Consider the following 20,958-nt stretch of genomic DNA (forward strand, 5'->3'; position numbering starts at 1 on the left):
CTAGCTCTCACATTCCCAAGTCCACACAAAAAGCCCAGGTGCAGAAGACCCTCTAAAAAAAACCACTTTAAAGGTCAGGGAGTTAGGTGCATGCCACGGAAAATGATTCTCCACTTCCTGTCACCTTTCTGCCACGGACCCACCAAATTTATGTGGCTTGGGGTCCAGTAAGGTGGTGATATACTGAGAAGTTACTGAAGCTGGAAGCTTCCCTGAGTTTCTTCAAGGAAGAAAAGAAATGAAGCTATTAGAGGTCAGATCTGTTCTCCAATCCAATGACTGGCTTTAGGATTCTAGTCTGGCTGGAATTTAGTGCCAGTTTCCAGAAGGTTCTAAAGGTTTAAAAAAAAAAAGGAAAGGAAAAAATCCTCTTCTGGAGGAAGTTGTGTTTGAAGCTCAAGTCCCAAACAAGTGATTTATACAGGACATCCTCACAGTGTGACCAGGAGCCGGGGCTGCAGGATCTGAATAAACACCACCCTCTCCCTGGCCGTTTGCCCCAACAGAAGACACGACCTAACTCTGTCTCAAGAGATGGGGGTAGAGGATTAGGTTCACTAACATAATCCTACAACTTTTAAAAAATGGCTTTTGTTCAGAAGTTAGAGGCTCCCATTGGAAGTGACAGCAAAAGGTACTGACCCCTTATCACCCAGAGGCACACTGGTGCTGCTTGGTCGTCTGTCACTGCCATCTCTGTTCTTGCTCCCCCGCCCTGAGGGAGGGCCACTTGTTCGGTTTGGGGACTGCTCGTACACGAAGTTCCGGCAGGACGCAAGTTTGGACTCCAGTGCCTAGAGAGAAATATGCTTTCACCTCTCAAGTTAAAGACAAAAACCCTCTCTCTCCCTGGAACCTGCATGCAGACAGTAACCTGAAATAGTGTGTGGGGCACTGGAATTCCAAAAGGGGGCCCTAAGGAATCCAATGTCCATCCAACTCTTAGGCCCACTGGTCTAAGATATTTTGCTGCTTCCTGGAAGCAGCAAACCCTACTAACTAATCACTAACCCTACTAATTATCCAACTCTGCCTATGGGAAATAGGAAATCAATTTGGGGGATCACTCCCTTTGGTTTACCTTGTTAAACATGCAGAGAGACGCAGGTTTAAACAAGGACTCTGCCTTGCTGTAAATGGACCCCACAAAAACCAAAGGGCACTGAAACCACCCCAGGCTTCTCTATACTCTAGCTGTGCAACGTATTAAAGCAGAGACCTGCTTATGTATCAGAAAACCGGACAACCAAAAGCCCAAAGTAAAAACTTAAGAAAAGTTTCAAGCTCCTATTAAATTGCAGCTCTGGATGCATACGTTCTGATTGACAACAAACTGCCCAGAATTAAACTATGTGGCCTTCCAAGCATCACCTCTATAAATAAAAGGAAAAACTACAAAGAATACCTATGTGTGTCTAAAATCAGAATCCTTCCCTGTAATTAATATAAAACCTATCAAGTTACCTGCCCTAGCCTTTCAAGATTTTCTCTTTAACTAACTGAGAAATAAAAAGAGAAAAGGAAATTTTCAAATGTTTCTCATTTTTTTCAAGTTAAGAAAATAAAGTCATAGAGACCATCCGAACTTCCCAAATTCCAAGGAAAAATGGTACAGGAAAGACCCATCTCCCCAGGGACCAAAGGGATAACACAGAGTCTGGGCTCTGGGGCTTTGTCAGTGACAAGGGCCACAGAAGCTCCTGTGATTCTGAGGGGCGCAACTAACCCGGAGCTACACATCTGGAACTCATGAACCCTGGGTTAGACAGCAAAGGAACTGATAAGGTCACCCCTCGCAACTATCCTGACGGACAGGCCAGAAGCCACACCCAACCCCAGGGAGGCGCCAGCGGTCTTACCCCTACTTTCCGCAGCAGGTCTCCCACGATGTTGAGGGCTGATATCCTGGCCGCAGGAGTGAGGGGAGTCCCACCCACGGAGTCATCGAGACCTGGGCGTGCAAAAGGAAGCACACATAACACCAACCCTCAGTCACAAGTCTGTGCAAAACCCCGGGGGTAGACAAAGGAAGCTACTCTCGCCTTGGATTCTGAACGCTGCCCTGTTTCATTCAATAATTAACTGTCTCACAGTAAGAGTCTATTTGATGACTGAACCTTAGCAGCCTTACAATACCTGTATTAAACATGTATCTTTACCTATTACTCTTTTACCACAAAATCAACACAAGCCCTCCTGAAATCGCAGGAATTCCACTTAGCTAATTGACATGAAGAGCCTCCATGCCGACCACATTCCCACGGGTTCTACTCGACAGAGCCTCTCTCCTGAGAGTAGGACCCAGGGACCAGCTGCACAGGATCACCTGGGCACAGGTTAGAAACGCATCCCAGACCCTGCCCATAGCGGCTGAATGCGAGGTGCACTTGACAAGATTCCCAGATGACTCTTGTGCCTGCTGAAGTGTGGAAAACACTGCCCTACACTGGGAACCTGGAAATCTTACCAGTCTCTTCACCTCAGGGGACAAGCTAAGGGATGAGGCAATACACAGTAGTATGAGCCCTGAAGCCAGCCTGCCTGGGCTTGAATCCCAATTCTGCCATTGCCCAGCTGGGTGACAAGCCCTCAACTCAGGGCCTCAGTCTCCTCATCCATCAAACAGGGGTATCACCTTCATTACTTGCACCCTGGGCCTGTGGTGAGAATACAGTGAAGTTTTATGTATATGTGTACACACACATACACATATACATGCAGAACATTTTAAGGACAGTGACTGAGCACTCAATAACTGTCTATTATTATTATTCACTATTGAGTGACCCTGAAGAATCTCACAGTTATTCAGTTGGCAGAGGAGAAAGGCTGGGGTGCAACTCAAATTCTTCATGTTTACAACACAACATAGGTCACACCGGCTCCATTTCTAGTAGAATACATTACTGGACCCACACAACACTCTTTATTGGTCACTGAAATTTTAAATTTGGCAGTGTTCTTATTCAACAAGAGGATTTCTGGCTTCTGGTAAAGAGTGGAACTGTCTGCTGCTGCTGGGCCCACATTTCTTGTGGTAGAAGCAGAGGCCCCTCTAGATGGGGCTTCTGTTTTCCATTTCACCGCAGACTCCGCTGCGCTCTGCTGCCTCACAGCCAAGAGGCTCTTCTCAGTTACCTCGATGCTCTGCCCAAAGAGCTTCCCCGTTTGCTCCCTGCTGCCCAGACTGGTCTGATTTCTCTCTAACTCAGTTCCCACGCTGGGTTCTCACCTAGCAAAGCTTTGTAAAGCAAAGAAAGTCCTCCCCACTCCCATCCCCCTTACCACGTCTGAATGACGCTGGTGTGGTGAAGCTGGAGCTGGGTCCCCGATGAGTCATGGGGGTGGATGGCAGGGAGCCACTGGCTTGCACCGCCGTGTCTGTCCTTTCAGCTTCCACTGAGCTGGGCATGGGGGTTCTGGGTTTCTCCTGCTTTTGCTGCACAGCCAATTCCTGACGCAAATCTGGGCCAGGAAAAGGATTCAGGTTAAGTCCTTGCTTTGGGTGATGGGGGAGGGGAAAAAGGAGAGGATGAGTTAGCAGCAGACCCTGGTCAAGGAAAAGAAGCACCAGGATGAGGAACCCCAGGAGGAAACATGAACCTACAGGATACTGCCCAGCAGGCTTGTAAGACTACATGGTTTTTCTTGTGAGTAATGACAAAGAGGTTTTTAAAAATTTAACTACAGCAGCCCTCACTGGTGTGGCTCAGTGGATTGGGCATTGTCCTGCAAACTGAAGGGTCACCAGTTCGATTCCCAGTGCAGGCCTGGGTTGCGGACCAGTTCCCCTGTGGGGGGAAGCCAATTGATGTTTCTCTTCCTCTCTTTCTCTGTAAAAATAAGTAAAATCTTAAAAAATAATTAAACTATAGTAGTGAAACACTAATGCTTTTTTTAAAAAAAGATTGTATTTATTTATTTTTAGAGGGGAAGGGAAGGAGAGAGGGAGAGAAATATCAATGTGTTGTTGCCTCTCATGTGTCCCCTGCCGGGAACCACGCTGCATGTGCCCTGACTGGGAATCAAACCGTGATTGTTTGGTCCCCAGGCCTGTGCTCAATCCACTGAGCTACACCCGCCAGGGCTGCACTAATGCTTTTATTGTTTTCAAAAAAATTTTTAACGTGGCAGGGTATGTAGAATACTAGGTGAAGAAATATGCTTCCCTGACCCATCCCCAAATGTTCCTCTTCACTCGTAATCACTGTAACATGGAGATCTTACCAATCTTTTTCTCTGTATTTTCATACATGTACTTTATATGGGGAGGGGGCAAAAGTGGGTTTATAGTTGTACGTATTGAAAATAATATAATAATAAATAATAGTATAAGAATAGACTATGTTTTGCATATTCACACCTACGAACCTACTTTTCTCCCACCCTGTATGGGATTATTTATTAAGCATCTAATATGGGTAATTTTTTATTTAGCATAAACAGAAGTATACATCTGTCTACGACTTATCCTTCTCCCTGTGGTGGTATGTCCTAACAACTGTTCTGTGACCACATTTATATCTACACCTTGCTCATTTTAACAAATGCTTAACATTCCTCAAAATAAGTCTACGTAATTTGTTTAACCACTTCCTTACTGATGGGCCTTTAGGAACAACTACCTTTTAAACTTGAGTTTTTCTTTTCAATCTCCCTTCTGTTAGCCACACATTAGAAACTAAGTTAATGTTACAAATAACTGAGACTCAAAAAAATCTCTTATGACATTCAAATATCCAACTTGGATGCTGTACTGTCATACTGGTTTGAAAGCACCACCTCTGGAATCGCCAGCTTTCAAAGAGCATATGCTGAAGTTCTAAGCCACATGTATCAGCTGCCATCAAACCACAAAAATAATGGACTAGCTGGTAATTCCATCAACAGGAATTTTCCCCCACAAAAATCTTGGGCTCCTTCTGAACATGAGGCTGGTGGTGGGTTTAAATTACCCACTAGGGGTCTTACCAGGCTGAACATCTGACAATTCTCAGCAAGGGGTGGGAACCAAGGCTCAGTGTGGTCCCACGCCCTCTGACCAGAGAGCCTGTGTGCCAAGCAGGGTGCAGATTTCCAGCAAGGGGAACATCAGACAACGTCTCAGGCGGGGAGAGGGGACAATGCTGGTGAGGGCATGCGGAACAACGCCCAGGCCCCCTGACCTCTGGCTTCATCCTTCAGTCTCTGAACGGATTCTAGGAGATTCTCCTTCTCATCAAGCTCACTCTCCAGGAAGGCATTTCTTTCAATGGCTTGATTCAAGCGCTGCTCAAAGTCTTCCAGAGACATAATTGTGGCCCTGGGGAAGAGAAAAGCAAAGTTGTCCAAGAGAGTGATTAGCGACATCCATCTGTTGCCTACACATCTGGGAGAGCAGAAGGGTCTGACAGATGAGGGTGGGAGCCCCAGCACTGGCACCTCCTAGATACCACAGACCTGAGCAACCCCTTAATCTTCTGGGACCCTGGCTGGTTCTTCACCTGCAGGATGGGCATTGTCTTAGCTCATGAGGTTCGCAGGGCTGTGCTGAGGATTAAATGAGATAGTGTGCACACAAAACTTAGCAGTCAGCCAAGGCCTTATTAGGACCACATATGGGGCCCAGTCAATGCCAACGGGTCCACCTTCTCTTGAAGATGCACATGACAAACAGTATTCAGACTATCCTACTAAAATGCACACGCGATGTAATAACATGCATTTCAAAGAGCAGAAGAGACCATCTTTAATTCTGAACATAAGGAGTTAAAAATGCCCCACCCCAGCCCAGCTGCTCCATTAACCACCACTTCCTATGAACAGGGTAGTCATTTCACCACAACGCTGTGTTACAGACACTGAGAAGTGCTGTAATGAAGAAACCTGTTAATGCTGAGGCACAGAAAAGGGAGCCAGCAGTTTTCCTCATGTGCAAAGTCAGGCTAGTACTAGTGCCTCCACAGAGGGTTGGGGGTGGGGTGGGAACAACCAGAGTCATACAGGAAGCAGACAACAGATGTTTCACACCTAAGTGCTGAATAAATGTCAGCAATTTTTATTACTGACCCCATGTTTGTCTCCAGAAGACCTTTAACATTCTGTTCATTGTAGCTCACGGTGATTAGAAGCATAGTTTGGAGTGGAATCCAGAAGTTAACATCTGGCTCTTCCATGTAAGACTAGCTAAGTGTCCTTGGGTAACTTCAACAGCAAGGGGAATAGATTCATTGATTTATTCAACATATCCTTCTATGCCCAGGTTATGTCCTATTAGTACCTACCCTCCAAGGGTCTCAGAAGTAAATAAAAGTTACCAGGAGTGCCTGAAGAAAAACAACTAAGAAAAAACTACAACACTGGAATCAGTCAAAATGGCTCTAAGGTTGACATGTCAAAGAACAACAAAAAAGATCAAATACATGTGAGAATCTCATTTGTGATAAAGGGAGCATCATAATAATTGATGAAATATGGCCAGTTCAATTCTAGGTTTGAGGACTACTGGGCAGCCACCTGAAAATGAAGTTAGTATTGGGTTCCTACTGGGTACTGCAGCACCAATTTTTCTGGGTCCCTCCAGAAAAATTCCACCTGTATCAGAAATTTAAACTCAGTATTTGGTCAAAATCTATTGCTGGCTTCTGGAATGCCAGAGAACTCTGAAAACAACTTTAGAGGTATTTCTGGCACTGCAGAATCTGTGTGGATCAGCGATTATGTAACAAATGAATGCATAAAGAAAACGTGATACATACATGCAATGGAGTATTACGCAGCTTTGAAAAGGAGGAAATCCTGCCCTGGCTGGTGTAGCTCAGTGGACTGAGCGCGGGCCTGCGAACCAGAGGATCGCGGTTCGATTCCCAGTCAGGGCACATGCCTGGGTTGCAGGTCGGTTCCCTCCCTGCAGGCCAACTCCCAGCAGGGAACGCACGAAAAGCAACCATACATTGGTGTTTCTCTCCCTCTCCTTCCCCTCTAAAGATAAATAAATAAATAAATAAAATCTTTAAAAAAAAAAAGAAAAGGAGGAAATCCTGTTTCACATATACTACAAGATAGATGGACCTTAAGGACATTATGCTAAGAGACCAGGACAGTTACAAAACAACAAATACTGTATGGTTCCATTTATATGGAGAATCCAAGGTGGTCAAAATCACAGAAACAGAAAATAGAAAGGTAATTACCAAGGGCTGGAGTGAAAAGGGGAAATTAGTGTTTGGTGGATTCAGAGTTCTAATGTTGCAAGATGAAAAGTTCTAGAGATCTGTTGCATAATAGTGTGACTACAGGTAACACTCCTGAATGTTATACTTAAAAATGGTTAAGATAGTAAATCTGACATTACCACAAAAAGTAAAAAAAATGTCTATGCAATAATAACACATAGAAGAACACAATTACATTAAATCTATTTTAATCTTTGTAGAACTTTTAGGTATATTAAATAATATAACCTTTAAGGAATGTATTTAATTTTTAATTACTTCCAACTGGGCCCTAAGTAATCCAGCTAACCCCCTCCCCAGTTTACTGTGAGCCGCTCAGTTTCACTGAGGTACAGCACGGGGTCCATGACAAGCAAATTGCCGATGGTGCAGAAAAATGATTGTTCTGCAGCAGACGGTTTAATTTTCCAAATATAACTATTAAAATGTTACAATAAATTTGTAACATTTTAAAGATTTTTTTTTTAAGTAAAAGTTTAGGTTTCCAGAACCTTACTCACTGTATTGGGTTGGCCAAAAAGTTTGGTTGGCTTTTTCTGTAAGATGGCTGTAGTAGCACTTAGCTGTCTTTAACTTCATTCAGACAACTTTGTTAGATTGTTCTGGGACAGGTGTCATATGAGTGTGCTTATAAAAAAAGTCAAAATTGGTGAATTTTGTACAGCCATTTTAATATTGAAGATGGAAGAAAATATGCAACATTTCTGGCCTATTATGCTTTATTATTTCAAGAAAGGTAAAAACACAACTAAAATGCAAAAAAAAAAGAGATTTGTGCAGTGTAAGGAGAAGGTGCTGTGACTGATTGAAGGTGTCAAAAGTGGTTTGTAAGGCTTTGTGCTGGAGGTTTCCCCCTGGAAGATGCTCTACAGTCGGGTACACCAGGCGAAGGTGATCGTGATCAAACGGAGACAGTTGAGAACAATCAGTGTTCTACCAGGTGGGAGATAAACAACATACTCAAAATAATCCAAATCAATAAAGTTATTGGTGAAAATGAAAAATGTGTCCTTTATTTTACTGAAAAAACTAAATGGACTTTTTGGTCAACCCAATATAATGATGATTTGGACCTCTACCCCAACTGGTTTTAACATTCAACTAGTCAACAACTGGCCAAAATGAAAACCAGTGCAACTTAGTAAAAGAAAAAACATCAAAATTACAACTAAACTTTAGAACAACCATCATTCAGAACCGCTTCATATCTAGCTGAACGGAAATCCTACAACTAAGGCTATTTAGAAGAAGCCACCTTGAGAATGGCAGGCGGGATAGAGATGCAGAGTGGGCTGGTCCCACAACCGTATGTGGCAGTCATATGTGGAACGTAAAAATCAGGAGGGAGCCCTGGCCCGGTGACTGAGTTGGTTGGCGCATTGTCCCGTCTGCCAAAGATTGCAGAGGTTCAACTCCTGGTCAGGTCACATACCTGGGTTGCGGACTCAATCCCCGATCAAGGCATGTTTGGGAGGTAACCAACTGATGTTTCATGTTTCTCTCTTGCACCGATGTCTGTCTCTTTCTCTCCCTCTTCCCCTCCCTCCCACTTGCCCTCCCTCCTCTCTAAAATTGATGGACATATCTTCAGGTGAGGATTTAAAAATAATAATAATAAAATTGAGAGGGCTATCTTGGTCATGGAGACACCCCTGAGGGACAAGGGGCCCCAGCCTCATACCAGCCTCCCAGTCCAGGGTTCCAGTGCCAGGAAGAGAAGTCTCATACCTGCTGGCTGTAAAAACCAGCAGGGACTGTGGCTGAGTGAGATGGAGGGCTTCTGGGGTCCCAGATGTTCCTCTTAAAGAAACTGCAGGGACTCACTCAGACTCACTCTCTCTGAGATTCAGTATTAGGGAAGCAGCTCAAAGGGCACCAGGGACACATGGAGAGGAACTGAATTGTTCAGCATCAGGGAAGGAGCTGGAGGGGCAACTTTCTACCAGGTGAAGTCCTGGCTGAGGCTGCTGTTCCTTTGCTGGACCCTCCCCAACAGAGATGGCAGGCGGTGCTATATCTGAGTCTCCATCAACCTGGCTAACACCATTCGCCCCACCCCAGTGATTCTCTGAGGCCTTGCCCCACCCAATTTGTGGATCCACCCAAGCTGTTTCCAGTGCCTTTTCCATACAAATGGCCTGTCTACACTTGTGCTTCATATTCTCCTAAAATCTTTCAAACGAGTAGCATCTAGCCTTGGCGTGCCCTATACCTCTTATCAAGTGGCCCCAGGCCTGGCACTAATGGCAGCTTGCCTAGGTTTGAAACTTGGCCTCTCCTGCAAACTTCCAAGCCCAGTACAAGTAGCAGCCACGTGCAGAAGGCTTTGTAGCTCATGCCAGGAGGCCCCAGGCAGAACACTGCCAGTCGCTGACCTTGGCCTACACCTCTGGAAGGCCTCAGAGCCACTGCACCCAGTGGACAGCTTCAAATCACATCGAAGCACCACACAATCACCACCACAAATGGCACACTCAAGAGGCAGACTCAGAAGGCACCAGAGCCATTGTGAAGTAAGTCCTGCTCCATGGTGTCAGCCCCTACACAGCTGATCCTCCAAAGTGGTCACAGCCAGTCCTCACAGCTGACTGACCTGGGGGTAAATCCCTCCCACTGATGTGCCAACAGCAATGAAGGATCGCCTATAACAGGAGAGTGTACACACCCTTCGTGGGGTGGGGGGACAGGCACCTAAACTGTCCAGCTCGGGCAAACAGAGAGGCTGCACCACTGGGCCTTGCGGGGCACCTAGTATATTAGGCCACTCTACCAAGCCTGGGAGTCATAGCAACTCTACTTAGTACATAGAAACAAACACAGGGAGGCTGCCAAAATGAGACACAGAAACATGTCCCAAATGAAAGAACAGAACAAAAACTCCTGGAAAAAACCTAAACAAAATGGAGATAAACAATCTATTAGATGCAGAGTTCAAAACACTGGTAATAAGGATGCTCAATGAACTTAGTGAGAACTCCAATAGTATAAAAGAAAACATGAAACCCATAAAAAAAGAACCAGTCAAATGATGGCTACACTAACAGAAGTGAAGAATAATTTACAGGGAATCAAGCAGATGAAGCTAACAATCAAATCAGTAATTTGGAATATAAAGAAGTAAAAAACACCCAATCAGGACAGCTAAAAGAAAAAAGAATTAAAAAAACGAAGACCATGTAAGACGCCTCTGGGACAACTTCAAGAGTACCAATATTCACATCATGAGGGTTTCAGAAGGACAAGACAGAGAGCAAGAAATTGAAAACCTATATGAAAAAAAGGACAGAAAATTTTCATAGCCTGGCAAAGGAAATAGATGCACAAATCCAGAAAGCACCAAAAGTCCCACACAAGACGAACCCAAACAGGCCCACACTAAGACACATCACAATTAACATGCCAAAGGTTAGAGAGAAAATCTTAAAAGCAACAAGATAAAAGCAATTAAGTTACCTACACGGGAGCCCCAACAGGACTATCAGCTGATTTCTCAACAGAAACACTTCAGAACAGAAGGCCTTGGCAAGAAATATTCAAAGTGATAAAAAGCAAGGACCTACAAACAAGATTACTCTACCCAGCAGAGCTATCATTTAGAATTGGCAGAAGAGACAGATAAAGAACTTCCCAGATAAGAAAAAGCTAAAGGAGTATCAACCAAACCAGTATTATTACATGAAATGTAAAAAGGTCTTCTTTAAGAAGAAAAAAGAAAGGAAAAATAATAGCAATAAATACCTATATAGCAACAACTGAATCTAAAAAAACAAAATGAACAAGCAGAACAGAAACACACTCATAGACAGAATATTTTCATGGTTGTAAGATGGGAGTTGGGTTGAGGTAATAATGTGTGAAAGGTGAAGGAATTAAGTAGTACAAATTCATAGTTACAGAATAGTCATAGGGTTGTAAAGTACATTATAGGGAATATAGTCAGTAATATTCTAATAACTATGTATGGTGTCAAATGGATATGAAATATATTGAGATGACCACTTAGTAAGTTATATAATGTCTCATTACTAGGGTTCCCCTGAAACTAATATAATATTTTATACTAATTGTAATTAAAACTAAAAAGTGATTTAAAAAATAAAAAAAGCTGAAAATAAAAACAGAAAAAATAAAAATATATAAAGATACTACTGGAAGGAAACACAGACTAATTGTTTTATAACTTGGGACTCTAGAAAGACCTTCTAAGTATGACTAATAAAAATCTGACTACACAGAAATCAAGTAACTTAAAAAAAAGAAATAGACAAATCTGGAACACAAAACATCCAAATATTTTAAATTCATATCACAGACAAATATAAAAAGATCTCCTAGATATTGATGAAAGAACAACCAAATTTAAAAACAGGCAAGATGAATCAAGTTTATAGAAAAACAAATCAGAGTCCTTAAATATAAGAAAAGGAGCTCAAGTTTACTCACTTCAGAAATGCACCTACCTGTCGCCTATCAGACTAGCAGAAACCCAAAGTCTGAAAACCACACTGTTAGTGAAGCCATTTGGAAAACAGGGGCCGACTCCACGCATAGCTATTGGAAATGTAAATTGGTACAACTAAAGTAGAGAAACAGGGCAATAACCACCAAAATCATATATGCACAGGTGTTTCTCCCAGCAATTTCACTTCTGGAAACTTACTCAACAGATACATACATCTGTCCAAGCAATGCTTACCACTCATTACAGCAATTCTTATCTCAGCAAAATAATGGAAACGAAGCAGATATCCATCCACACGGGACTGGATAAATTATTATGTATTATCCAATACAATGCCAACCACACAATGTAATATTATGCATCTGGGTGGAGGGGGGCAGATAAAAAGACAGGAAGATCTGGAAGACCTATTGATATGTGAAAAAGCAAGGTATATGACAATGTGTATAAAATGCTCATTTGTTAAAAAAAAGACAGGAATAATATGAATCTCTATTTTCAATTGCTTTAACTTGCATGAAAAACTGTACCCCCCTGTATATTATTTTTGAACCACAAGAATGCATAATCTCTTCATGGTAGACTGCATTATTAGTCCCAATTCTTTACCCTCCCTGCATCCACACCCTTGCCATGGCCCCACTGTGGATAAAATGTACCTTCTCACCCCTTGACATGGCTTGGCCTGCTTGACATAACCTGCTTTGATCAATGATTTATGAGTGGGACCAGTGGTATGCCAATGGCTTGCCAGAAATCAGAATATACTATAAAGTCACAGTAATCAAGTCATTATTATAGGGAACCTATCCGCATGGAATGGCAAATGTAGCCCAGCCCTATGAGAAAGCCCACAGGCACGAGTCGGCATGCAGGATGCCAAACCCACGGATCAGCTTTCCCATGGGAAATCAGGCCTGCATTATACTTAGGCTGCTTTGAGGCTTGCTCTTGCTAAAACTCCCTCACCCTGAGTTGAAGCAGAAAATGCTTACTGCATATCTTTAAAATAACTTCCTGAAGTGTGTGCTAATTCTCCCAAGGATGGAGTATAACCAGACCAATTCCTCTTATCATTCCCTTGCATTTGCAACACTTTTCCCTTGTTAATCTGTAAGAAGTAATCAGTAACATCCTTTCTTTTGTTATCTGTAAAAAGTAATTGCCTAAAGCAAACCTAAGCATAATGAATGAAAACCTTCTTTGATGCATGCTATTAGAAGGCCAATAAAAGCTTGTCAAGGCACTTTCCCCTTGAGAGAGTGGCCAGGTCAACCCTTTTTCTCCATAGGACTTTGGCAGTCCATGTGAATTTGTCTCATCCACAACACCACAGACACTGCTGGCTGGAGTCCACATCAATTACAGTGTTGGTATAGTAATTCACAAATTATATACTGGACCAAAATATAGAATCCAGAATTAGATACCAGGATATCTGAGAGGTTCTTACAAAACAGAGTTGAGTTCAATTCAGGGGAAAAAAGATGAGAATTTAGCCTACTTCAAGAAAAAAGAAAAAGCTCAAATACACAATTTGACTTTAAACCTAAAGGAACTAGAAAAAAAAAGTAAAGCCCAAAGTTAGAAGGAAGGAAATAATAAATATCCGGACTTCTGCCAACATGGAGGCATAGGTGGAAACACTGTGCCTTCTCCCACAACCAAGTTTGAATACAACAAAGGTTTGGAGAACAAAGACACAGCCACAAAACAGAAAATTGAATTATACGGAAGTCCGACAACCACTAACCGTTCAATAGGGACGGTAAGAGGGGCAGAGCCAGCAGTGGAGCTGGGTCGGGCAGAAAAGATCCCCAGACCCAGGCGCACAGGTAGCCCGGACCCAGTCAGGGTATGGGGCAGACTGACCGTGGTCCCACATTCGCGCACAGGGAGACGGACCATGCAGGCCCCAGGGGGCGAGGGCTGATGACGGTGGCACACTCGGGTGCAGTGGGACAAAACACGTGGGCCCAGTCACGGTGGCAGCTGCAGCACCAGTGGGGGCCGCAGCGGCAGACGGGACGCCATTGTTCCTCGTTGACCCCGCCCCCACATACAACATCACAACCCAGCAACTTAGTTGCCCTGCTCTGGTGAAGTCCTAGGGCTCCGATCCTGCTATGTAACAGGCACAAACAGCCCAAAAGATGGCGCAAGAAGAACTCAAAGTCCCAGACCCAATAACTCTAAGTGACCGAGAAATTGCCAGCCTCTCAGAAGCACAGCTCAGGACACTGTTTATCAGGATGCTCACAGAACTGGTTGATTATAGTCACAAATTAGAGGAACATATGAAGGCTAAACTAATTCAAATGAAGGGAGATGTCCAGGAAACCACTAGAGATGGAAAGGAAACTGGGACTCAAATCAATGGAATGGACCAGAAGGAAGAACAAAACATCCCATCAGAAAGGAATGAAGAAATGAGAATTCAAAAAAATGAGGAGAGGCTTAGGAATCTCCAGGACATCTTTAAACGTTCCAACATCCGAATTACAGGGGTACCAGAAGGGGGAAAGAAACAGCCACGAGTGGAAAACTTATTTGAACAAATAATAAAGGAGAACTTCCCCAGTCTGGCAAAGGAAATAGACTTCCAGGAAATCCAGGAAGCTCAGAGAGTCCCAAAGAAGTTGGACCCAAGAAGGAACACACCAAGGCACATCATAATTACATTAGCCAAGACCAAAATGAAGGAGAGAATCCTAGAAGCAACAAGAGATAAGGGGACAGTCACCTACAAAGGAGTACCCATCAGACTGTCAGCGGATTTCTCAAAAGAGACCTTACAGGCAAGAAGGGGCTGGAAAGAAGTATTCCAAGTCATGAAATCCAAAGACCTACAGCCAAGATTGCTTTATCCAGCAAAACTTTCATTTAGAATGGAAGGACAGATAAAGTGCTTCTCAGATAAGGTCAAGTTCAAGGAGTTCATCATCACCAAGCCCTTATTATATGAAATGCTAAAGGGACTTATATAAGAAAAAGAAGATGAAAAATATGAACAGTGAAAGGACAGCAAACACACAGTTATTAACAACCACACCTAAAACAAAAGCAAACCAAGAGGACAGCTAGATCAGGAGTGGAACCATAGAAATGAAGAACGCATGGAGGGTTAGCAACAGGGGAGTGGGAGGAGGAGAAGGGGGGAGAAGGTACAGAAAATAGCATAGACAGTAGGTAGAAAATAGATAGGGGGGAGGGCAAGAATAGTGGGGCAAATATAGAATCTAAAGAACTTGAGACACGTGGTTATAAACTAAGGGGGGGAGAATGGTGGGGGAGGGAGTGTGCGGGTGGAGGGGAATGAAGGGGAGAATAGAACAACTGTTATGGTATAATCAATAAAATGTATTTTTTTTAAAAAAGAAAAAAAGAAATAATAAATATCCAATCAAAAATAAATGAAATAGACACTAAAAAGATAATAGAAAAATCAATGAAACTAAGAGCTGGTTCTTTGAAAAGATAAACTGACAAACGTTTAGCTAGACTAACCAGGAAATAAAGACCATTATCAAATAAACAAAGTTAAAATGAAAGAAGTTACAACTGGCAGAAATAAAAAAAATTATAAGAAACTACCACAAACAATTATATACCAACAAACTGGACAAGTTGAAAGGAAAAGATAAATTCCTAGAAATATACAATCTTTCAAGACTGAATCAGAAGAAAAAGGAACTCTGAATAGACTTACTTCTATTAAAAAGATTACCTCACAACAAGCGAAAGTACTGGACCAGAGAGCTTCTCAGGTGATTTCTACCAAACATTCAAAGAAGATTTAATAACTATCCTTAAACACTTCCAAAACATTAAAGAGGAGGGAGATCTTCCAAACTTATTTTATGAGGCCAGCATTACCCAAATACCAAAAGGAGACAAGGCCAGCACAAAGAAAGAAATTACGAACCAATATCCTTAATACACATACATGCGTCCTGGCTGCTGTGGCCCAGTGGGTTGAGTGCTGGCCTGTGAACTGAAAAGTCACCAGTTCAATAACCAGCCAGGGCACATGCCTGGGTTGCAGGCCAGGTTCCTAGTCGGGGGTGTGCAAGAGGCAGCCGATTGATGTATCACTCACACATCAATATTTCTCCCCCTCTCTTTCTCCCTCCCTTCCCCTCTCTCTTAAAATAAATAAATAAAATCTTTTAAAAAATAAAAGAAATCATACACCATGATCAAGTGGGAGTTCATTGTTCCTGGGAAAGCAAGGATGCTTCAACACCTCCAAATTAACCAACATGATATATCACCTTAACAAAATTAAAGATAAATATCATATGATCATCTCGGTAGATGCAAAAAGTACCTGACAAAAATTCCATTTCTGATGACACACTCTCAAAAAGTGGGTGGACAGGGAACATACCTCGACATAATAACAGGTATATATGACAAATCCACAGCTCATTCTCAATGGTGAAAAGCTGAAAGCTTTTTTTAAAGATCAGGAACAAAAGAAGGATGCCTACTCTTATCACTTTTTTCCAGCACAGTATTGAAAGTCCTAGCCCCAGCAATTAGGTAAGAAAAATTAAAAGCATCCAAATTAGAAAGAAATAAAATTTTCAGTATTTGCAGATGACATGACACCTATATACATGTAGAGAGAACCCAAAATCATCCACCAAAAACCTATTAGAACTAGTCAGTAAAAGTTGCAGGATATAAAATCAATATAATTTCTGTACACTAATAACAAGCTATCAGAAAGAGAAATTAAGAAAACAATCTGATTTTTAACTGCATCAGAAAAAAATAAAATACCTAAGAATAAATTTAACCAAGGAGGTGAAAATCTATTCAATGAAAACTGTAACACACTGAGGAAAGAAAGTGAATAAGACACAAATAAATGGAAAAATATTCTTTGGTCATAGACTGGAAGAATTAATATTCTTAAAATATTAATTCTACCCAAAGCAATCTAGAGATTCAACACAACCTCTATCAAAATTCCAATTTTATTTTTCACAGAACTAAAATAAATAATTCTAGTCCAGCCAAGATGGAGGCATGGTGGAAACACTGTTCCTCCTCACACAACCAAATTTAAGGACAACAAAGATTTAGAAACAAAAATACGATGAGAACAGACAGAAAACTGAACTGTACCGAAGTCCAACAACAACGAACCATTCATCCAGACCGCTAAGAGGGGTGGAGTCAGCAGCCAGCAGAGAGGGATCTGGGCAGGAAAAAGCTGTGGTTGGCAGAGCTGGGTGCAGGAAGGAAATGAGCAGACCCAACCCAGTGAGGTGCGCAAGGCAGTTGGCTGACTCCAGACACACATTCGAGTGCAGATAAACCAGGCAGAAATGGGCAGTGACACAGACCGTGCAACCCAGGGCCCCAGTGACGGGAAATAAAGCCTAAAAGCACCAACTGAAAAAACTTGCGGGGGTTAAAGTGCCAGGAGAGACCCACAGGGTCCTAGAATGTACACAAGCCCACCCACCCGGGAAACAGCACCAGAAGGGCCCAATTTGCTTATGGGAAGAGGCAGAGGGGATGGAAATCCGAGAGTAGAGCAAGCACCATTGTTCCCTCCCGGACCCCGCCCCCACATACAGGGTCACACCCCAACAACTGGGTTGCCCTGCCCTGGTGAACACCAAAGGCTCTGCCCCTTATACATAACAGGCGTGACCAGACCAAAATATTAAGGCTCAAACAGAAGAACAAATCAAAGCCCCATAGCCAACACTTTTAAGTGACAAAGAGATAGCCAACCTATCAGATGCACAGTTCAAAACACTGGTTGATTTGGGTTGCAAACTAGATGAAAAAATGAAGGCTACACTAAGTGAAATGAAGGAAAATGCACAGGGAAATAATAGTGATGGAAAGGAAACTGGGACTCAAATCAATGGACCAGAAGGAAGAAAGAAACAACCAAACAGAAAAGAAGGAAGAAACAAGAATTCAAAAAATGAGGAGAGGCTTAGGAACCTCCGGGACATCTTTAAACATTCCAACATCTGAATTATAGGGGTACCAGAAGGGGAAGAGCAAGAGCAACTAGTGGAAAACTTATTTGAACAAATAATAAAGGAGAATTTTCCCAATCTGGCAAAGGTAATAGACTTCCAGGAAGTCCAGGAAGCACAAAAGTCCCAAAGAAGGTGGACCCAAGGAAGAACACACCAAGGCACATCATAATTACATTTCCCAAGATTAAAATGAAGGAGAGAATTCTAGAAGCAACAAGAGATCAGGGGACAGTCACCTACAAAGGAGTTCCCATCAGACTGTCAACTGATTTCTCAAGAGACCTTACAGGCAAGAAGGGGCTGGAAAGAAGTATTCCAATTCATGAAAGACAAGGACCTACAGCCAAGATTGCTCTATCCAGCAAAGCTTTCATCTAGAATGGAAGGGCAGACAAAGTCCTTCTCAGATAAGGTCAAATTCAAGGAGTTCACCATCACCAAGCCCTTACTAAATGAAATGTTAAAGGGACTTAGCTAAGAAAATGAAGATAAAAAATATGAACAGTGAAAGGACTCACAGCTNGCTGACTCCAGACACACATTCGAGTGCAGATAAACCAGGCAGAAATGGGCAGTGACACAGACCGTGCAACCCAGGGCCCCAGTGACGGGAAGTAAAGCCTAAAAGCACCAACTGAAAAAACTTGTGGGGGTTGAAGTGCCAGGAGAGACCCACAGGGTCCTAGAATGTACACAAGCCCACCCACCCGGGAAACAGCACCAGAAGGGCCCAATTTGCTTGTGGGAAGAGGCAGAGGGGATAGAAATCCGAGAGTAGAGCAAGCACCATTGTTCCCTCCTGGACCCCGCCCCCACATACAAGGTCACACCCCAACAACTGGGTTGCCCTGCCTTGGTGAACACCTAAGGCTCTGCCCCTTATACATAACAGGCGTGACCAGACCAAAATATTAAGGCTCAAACAGAAGAACAAATCAAAGCCCCATAGCCAACACTTTTTAGTGACAAAGAGATAGCCAACCTATCAGATGCACAGTTCAAAACACTGGTTGATTTGGGTTGCAAACTAGATGAAAAAATGAAGGCTACACTAAGTGAAATGAAGGAAAATGCACAGGGAAATAATAGTGATGGAAAGGAAACTGGGACTCAAATCAATGGACCAGAAGGAAGAAAGAAACAACCAAACAGAAAAGAACGAAGAAACAAGAATTCAAAAAATGAGGAGAGGCTTAGAAACCTCCGGGACATCTTTAAACATTCCAACATCTGAATTATAGGGGTACCAGAAGGGGAAGAGGAAGAGCAACAAGTGGAAAACTTATTTGAACAAATAATAAAGGAGAACTTTCCCAACCTGGCAAAGGTAATATACTTCCAGGAAGTCCAGGAAGTCCAGGAAGCACAGAGAGTCCCAAAGAAGGTAGACCCAAGGAAGAACACACCAAGGCACATCATAATTACATTTCCCAAGATTAAAATGAAGGAGAGAATTCTAGAAGCAACAAGAGATCAGGGGACAGACATCTACAAAGGAGTTCCCATCAGACTGTCAACTGATTTCTCAAGAGACCTTACAGGCAAGAAGGGGCTGGAAAGAAGTATTCCAATTCATGAAAGACAAGGACCTACAGCCAAGATTGCTCTATCCAGCAAAGCTTTCATCTAGAATGGAAGGGCAGACAAAGTCCTTCTCAGATAAGGTCAAATTCAAGGAGTTCACCATCACCAAGCCCTTACTAAATGAAATGTTAAAGGGACTTATCTAAGAAAATGAAGATAAAAATATGAACAGTGAAAGGACTCACAGCTATTAACAACCACACCTAAAACAAAAGCAAACTAAGTGCACAGCTAGATCAGGAGCAGAGCCACAGAAATGGAGATCATAAGGAGGGTTAGCAACAGGGGAGTGAGAGAAGAGGCGGGGTAGAAGGTACAGATAATAAGTAGCATAGATGGTGGGGAGAAAATAGGGCGAGGGCAAGAGTAGTGTGGGAAATGTAGAAGCTAAAGAACTTATGACACATGGAGATGAACTAAAGCGGGGGAATGTGGTGGGGGAGGTGTGAAGGGGGAAATGGGACAACTGTAATGTCATAATCAATAAAATATATTTTTAGCCCTGGCTGTGTTCCTCAGTGGATTGAGCGCGGGCTGTGAAGCAAAAGATCGCGGTTCGATTCCTAGTCAGAGCACATGCCTGGGTTGCAGGCCAGTTCCAGGTGGGGGATACATGAGAAGCAACCACATATTGATATTTCGCTCTCCCTCTCTCCTTCCCTTCCCCTCTCTGAAAATAAATATTTTTTTTAAACCTGTAAATATATAATTAATTAATTAATTAATTCTAAAATTTGTTGGAACCACATAAGACTGAATAGCCAAAGCAATCCTGAGAAAAAAGAACAAACCTGGAGGCATCACATTATCTGATATCAAACTATACTACAACACTATAGTAATCAAAACGGCATGATACTGTTATAAAAACAGACACACAGATTAATGGAACAGAAATAAACCCACACCTATATGGTCAATTAATCTATGACAAAGGAGCCAAGAATATACGATGGGGTAAAGATAGTCTCTTCAATAAATGGTGCTGGGAAAATTGAACAGATACATGCAAGAGAGAGAAAGTAGATCCCTTTCTCATACCATATGCAAAGACAAACTCAAAATGGATTAAAGACTTAAATTTAAGACTTGAAACCATAAATCTAGAAGAAAACATAAGTAATAAACTCTTGACATCACTTATTTTGGATATGTCTCTTAGGATAGGGAAACAAAAGAAAAAATAAACAAATAGGACTACACCAAACTAAAAGGTTTTTCCATGGTGAGAGAAACCATCAATGAAACAGTAAGACAGCCCTGGCTGGTGTAGCTCAGTGGATTGAGCACGGGCCAGGGAAGCAAAGGGTTGCCGCTTTGATTCCCAGTCAGGGCACATGCCTGGGTGGCAGGCCAGTTCCCCAGTAGGGGACACATGAGAGGCAACCACACACTGATGTTTCTCTCCCACTCTTTCTCCTTCCCTTCCACTCTCTCTAAAAATAAATAAATAAAATATTTTTTAAAAAACGATAAGACAATCTACTGAATGGGAGAAGATAATTTTCAATAACACACCAAATAAGGGATTAGTATCCAAAATTTATAAGGAACTCATGCAACATCCAAAAAAACCCCAAACAATCCAATTAAAAAATGGGTGGAGGACCTGAATAGACATCTCTCCAAAAAGGACATACAGGTGGGACGACTTGACACATGAAAGGATGCTCAACACCATTTA

General features: G+C 42.5%; 1 protein-coding gene across 5 annotated transcripts in view; it reads right to left on the reverse strand.

Annotated features, from left to right (window-relative positions):
- NDE1 (nudE neurodevelopment protein 1) overlaps positions 1–20,958 on the reverse strand; it is a 39,875-nt gene that overhangs the window by 1,427 nt on the left and 17,490 nt on the right. For all 5 annotated transcript variants that reach the window (XM_037067690.1, XM_037067692.1, XM_037067691.1 and 2 more), the window contains 4 exons: positions 5,166–5,302; positions 3,286–3,465; positions 1,860–1,951; positions 643–794 (listed from right to left, as the gene is read on the reverse strand). In XM_037067690.1, the coding sequence (XP_036923585.1) occupies positions 643–794; positions 1,860–1,951; positions 3,286–3,465; positions 5,166–5,302 (561 nt within the window). The remainder of the gene's footprint in view (positions 1–642; positions 795–1,859; positions 1,952–3,285; positions 3,466–5,165; positions 5,303–20,958) is intronic.

The sequence above is a fragment of the Sturnira hondurensis genome, unplaced genomic scaffold, assembly GCF_014824575.4.
Source record: "Sturnira hondurensis isolate 20B ecotype Veracruz unplaced genomic scaffold, ASM1482457v3 Scaffold0017394, whole genome shotgun sequence".
NCBI lineage: Eukaryota > Metazoa > Chordata > Mammalia > Chiroptera > Phyllostomidae > Sturnira > Sturnira hondurensis.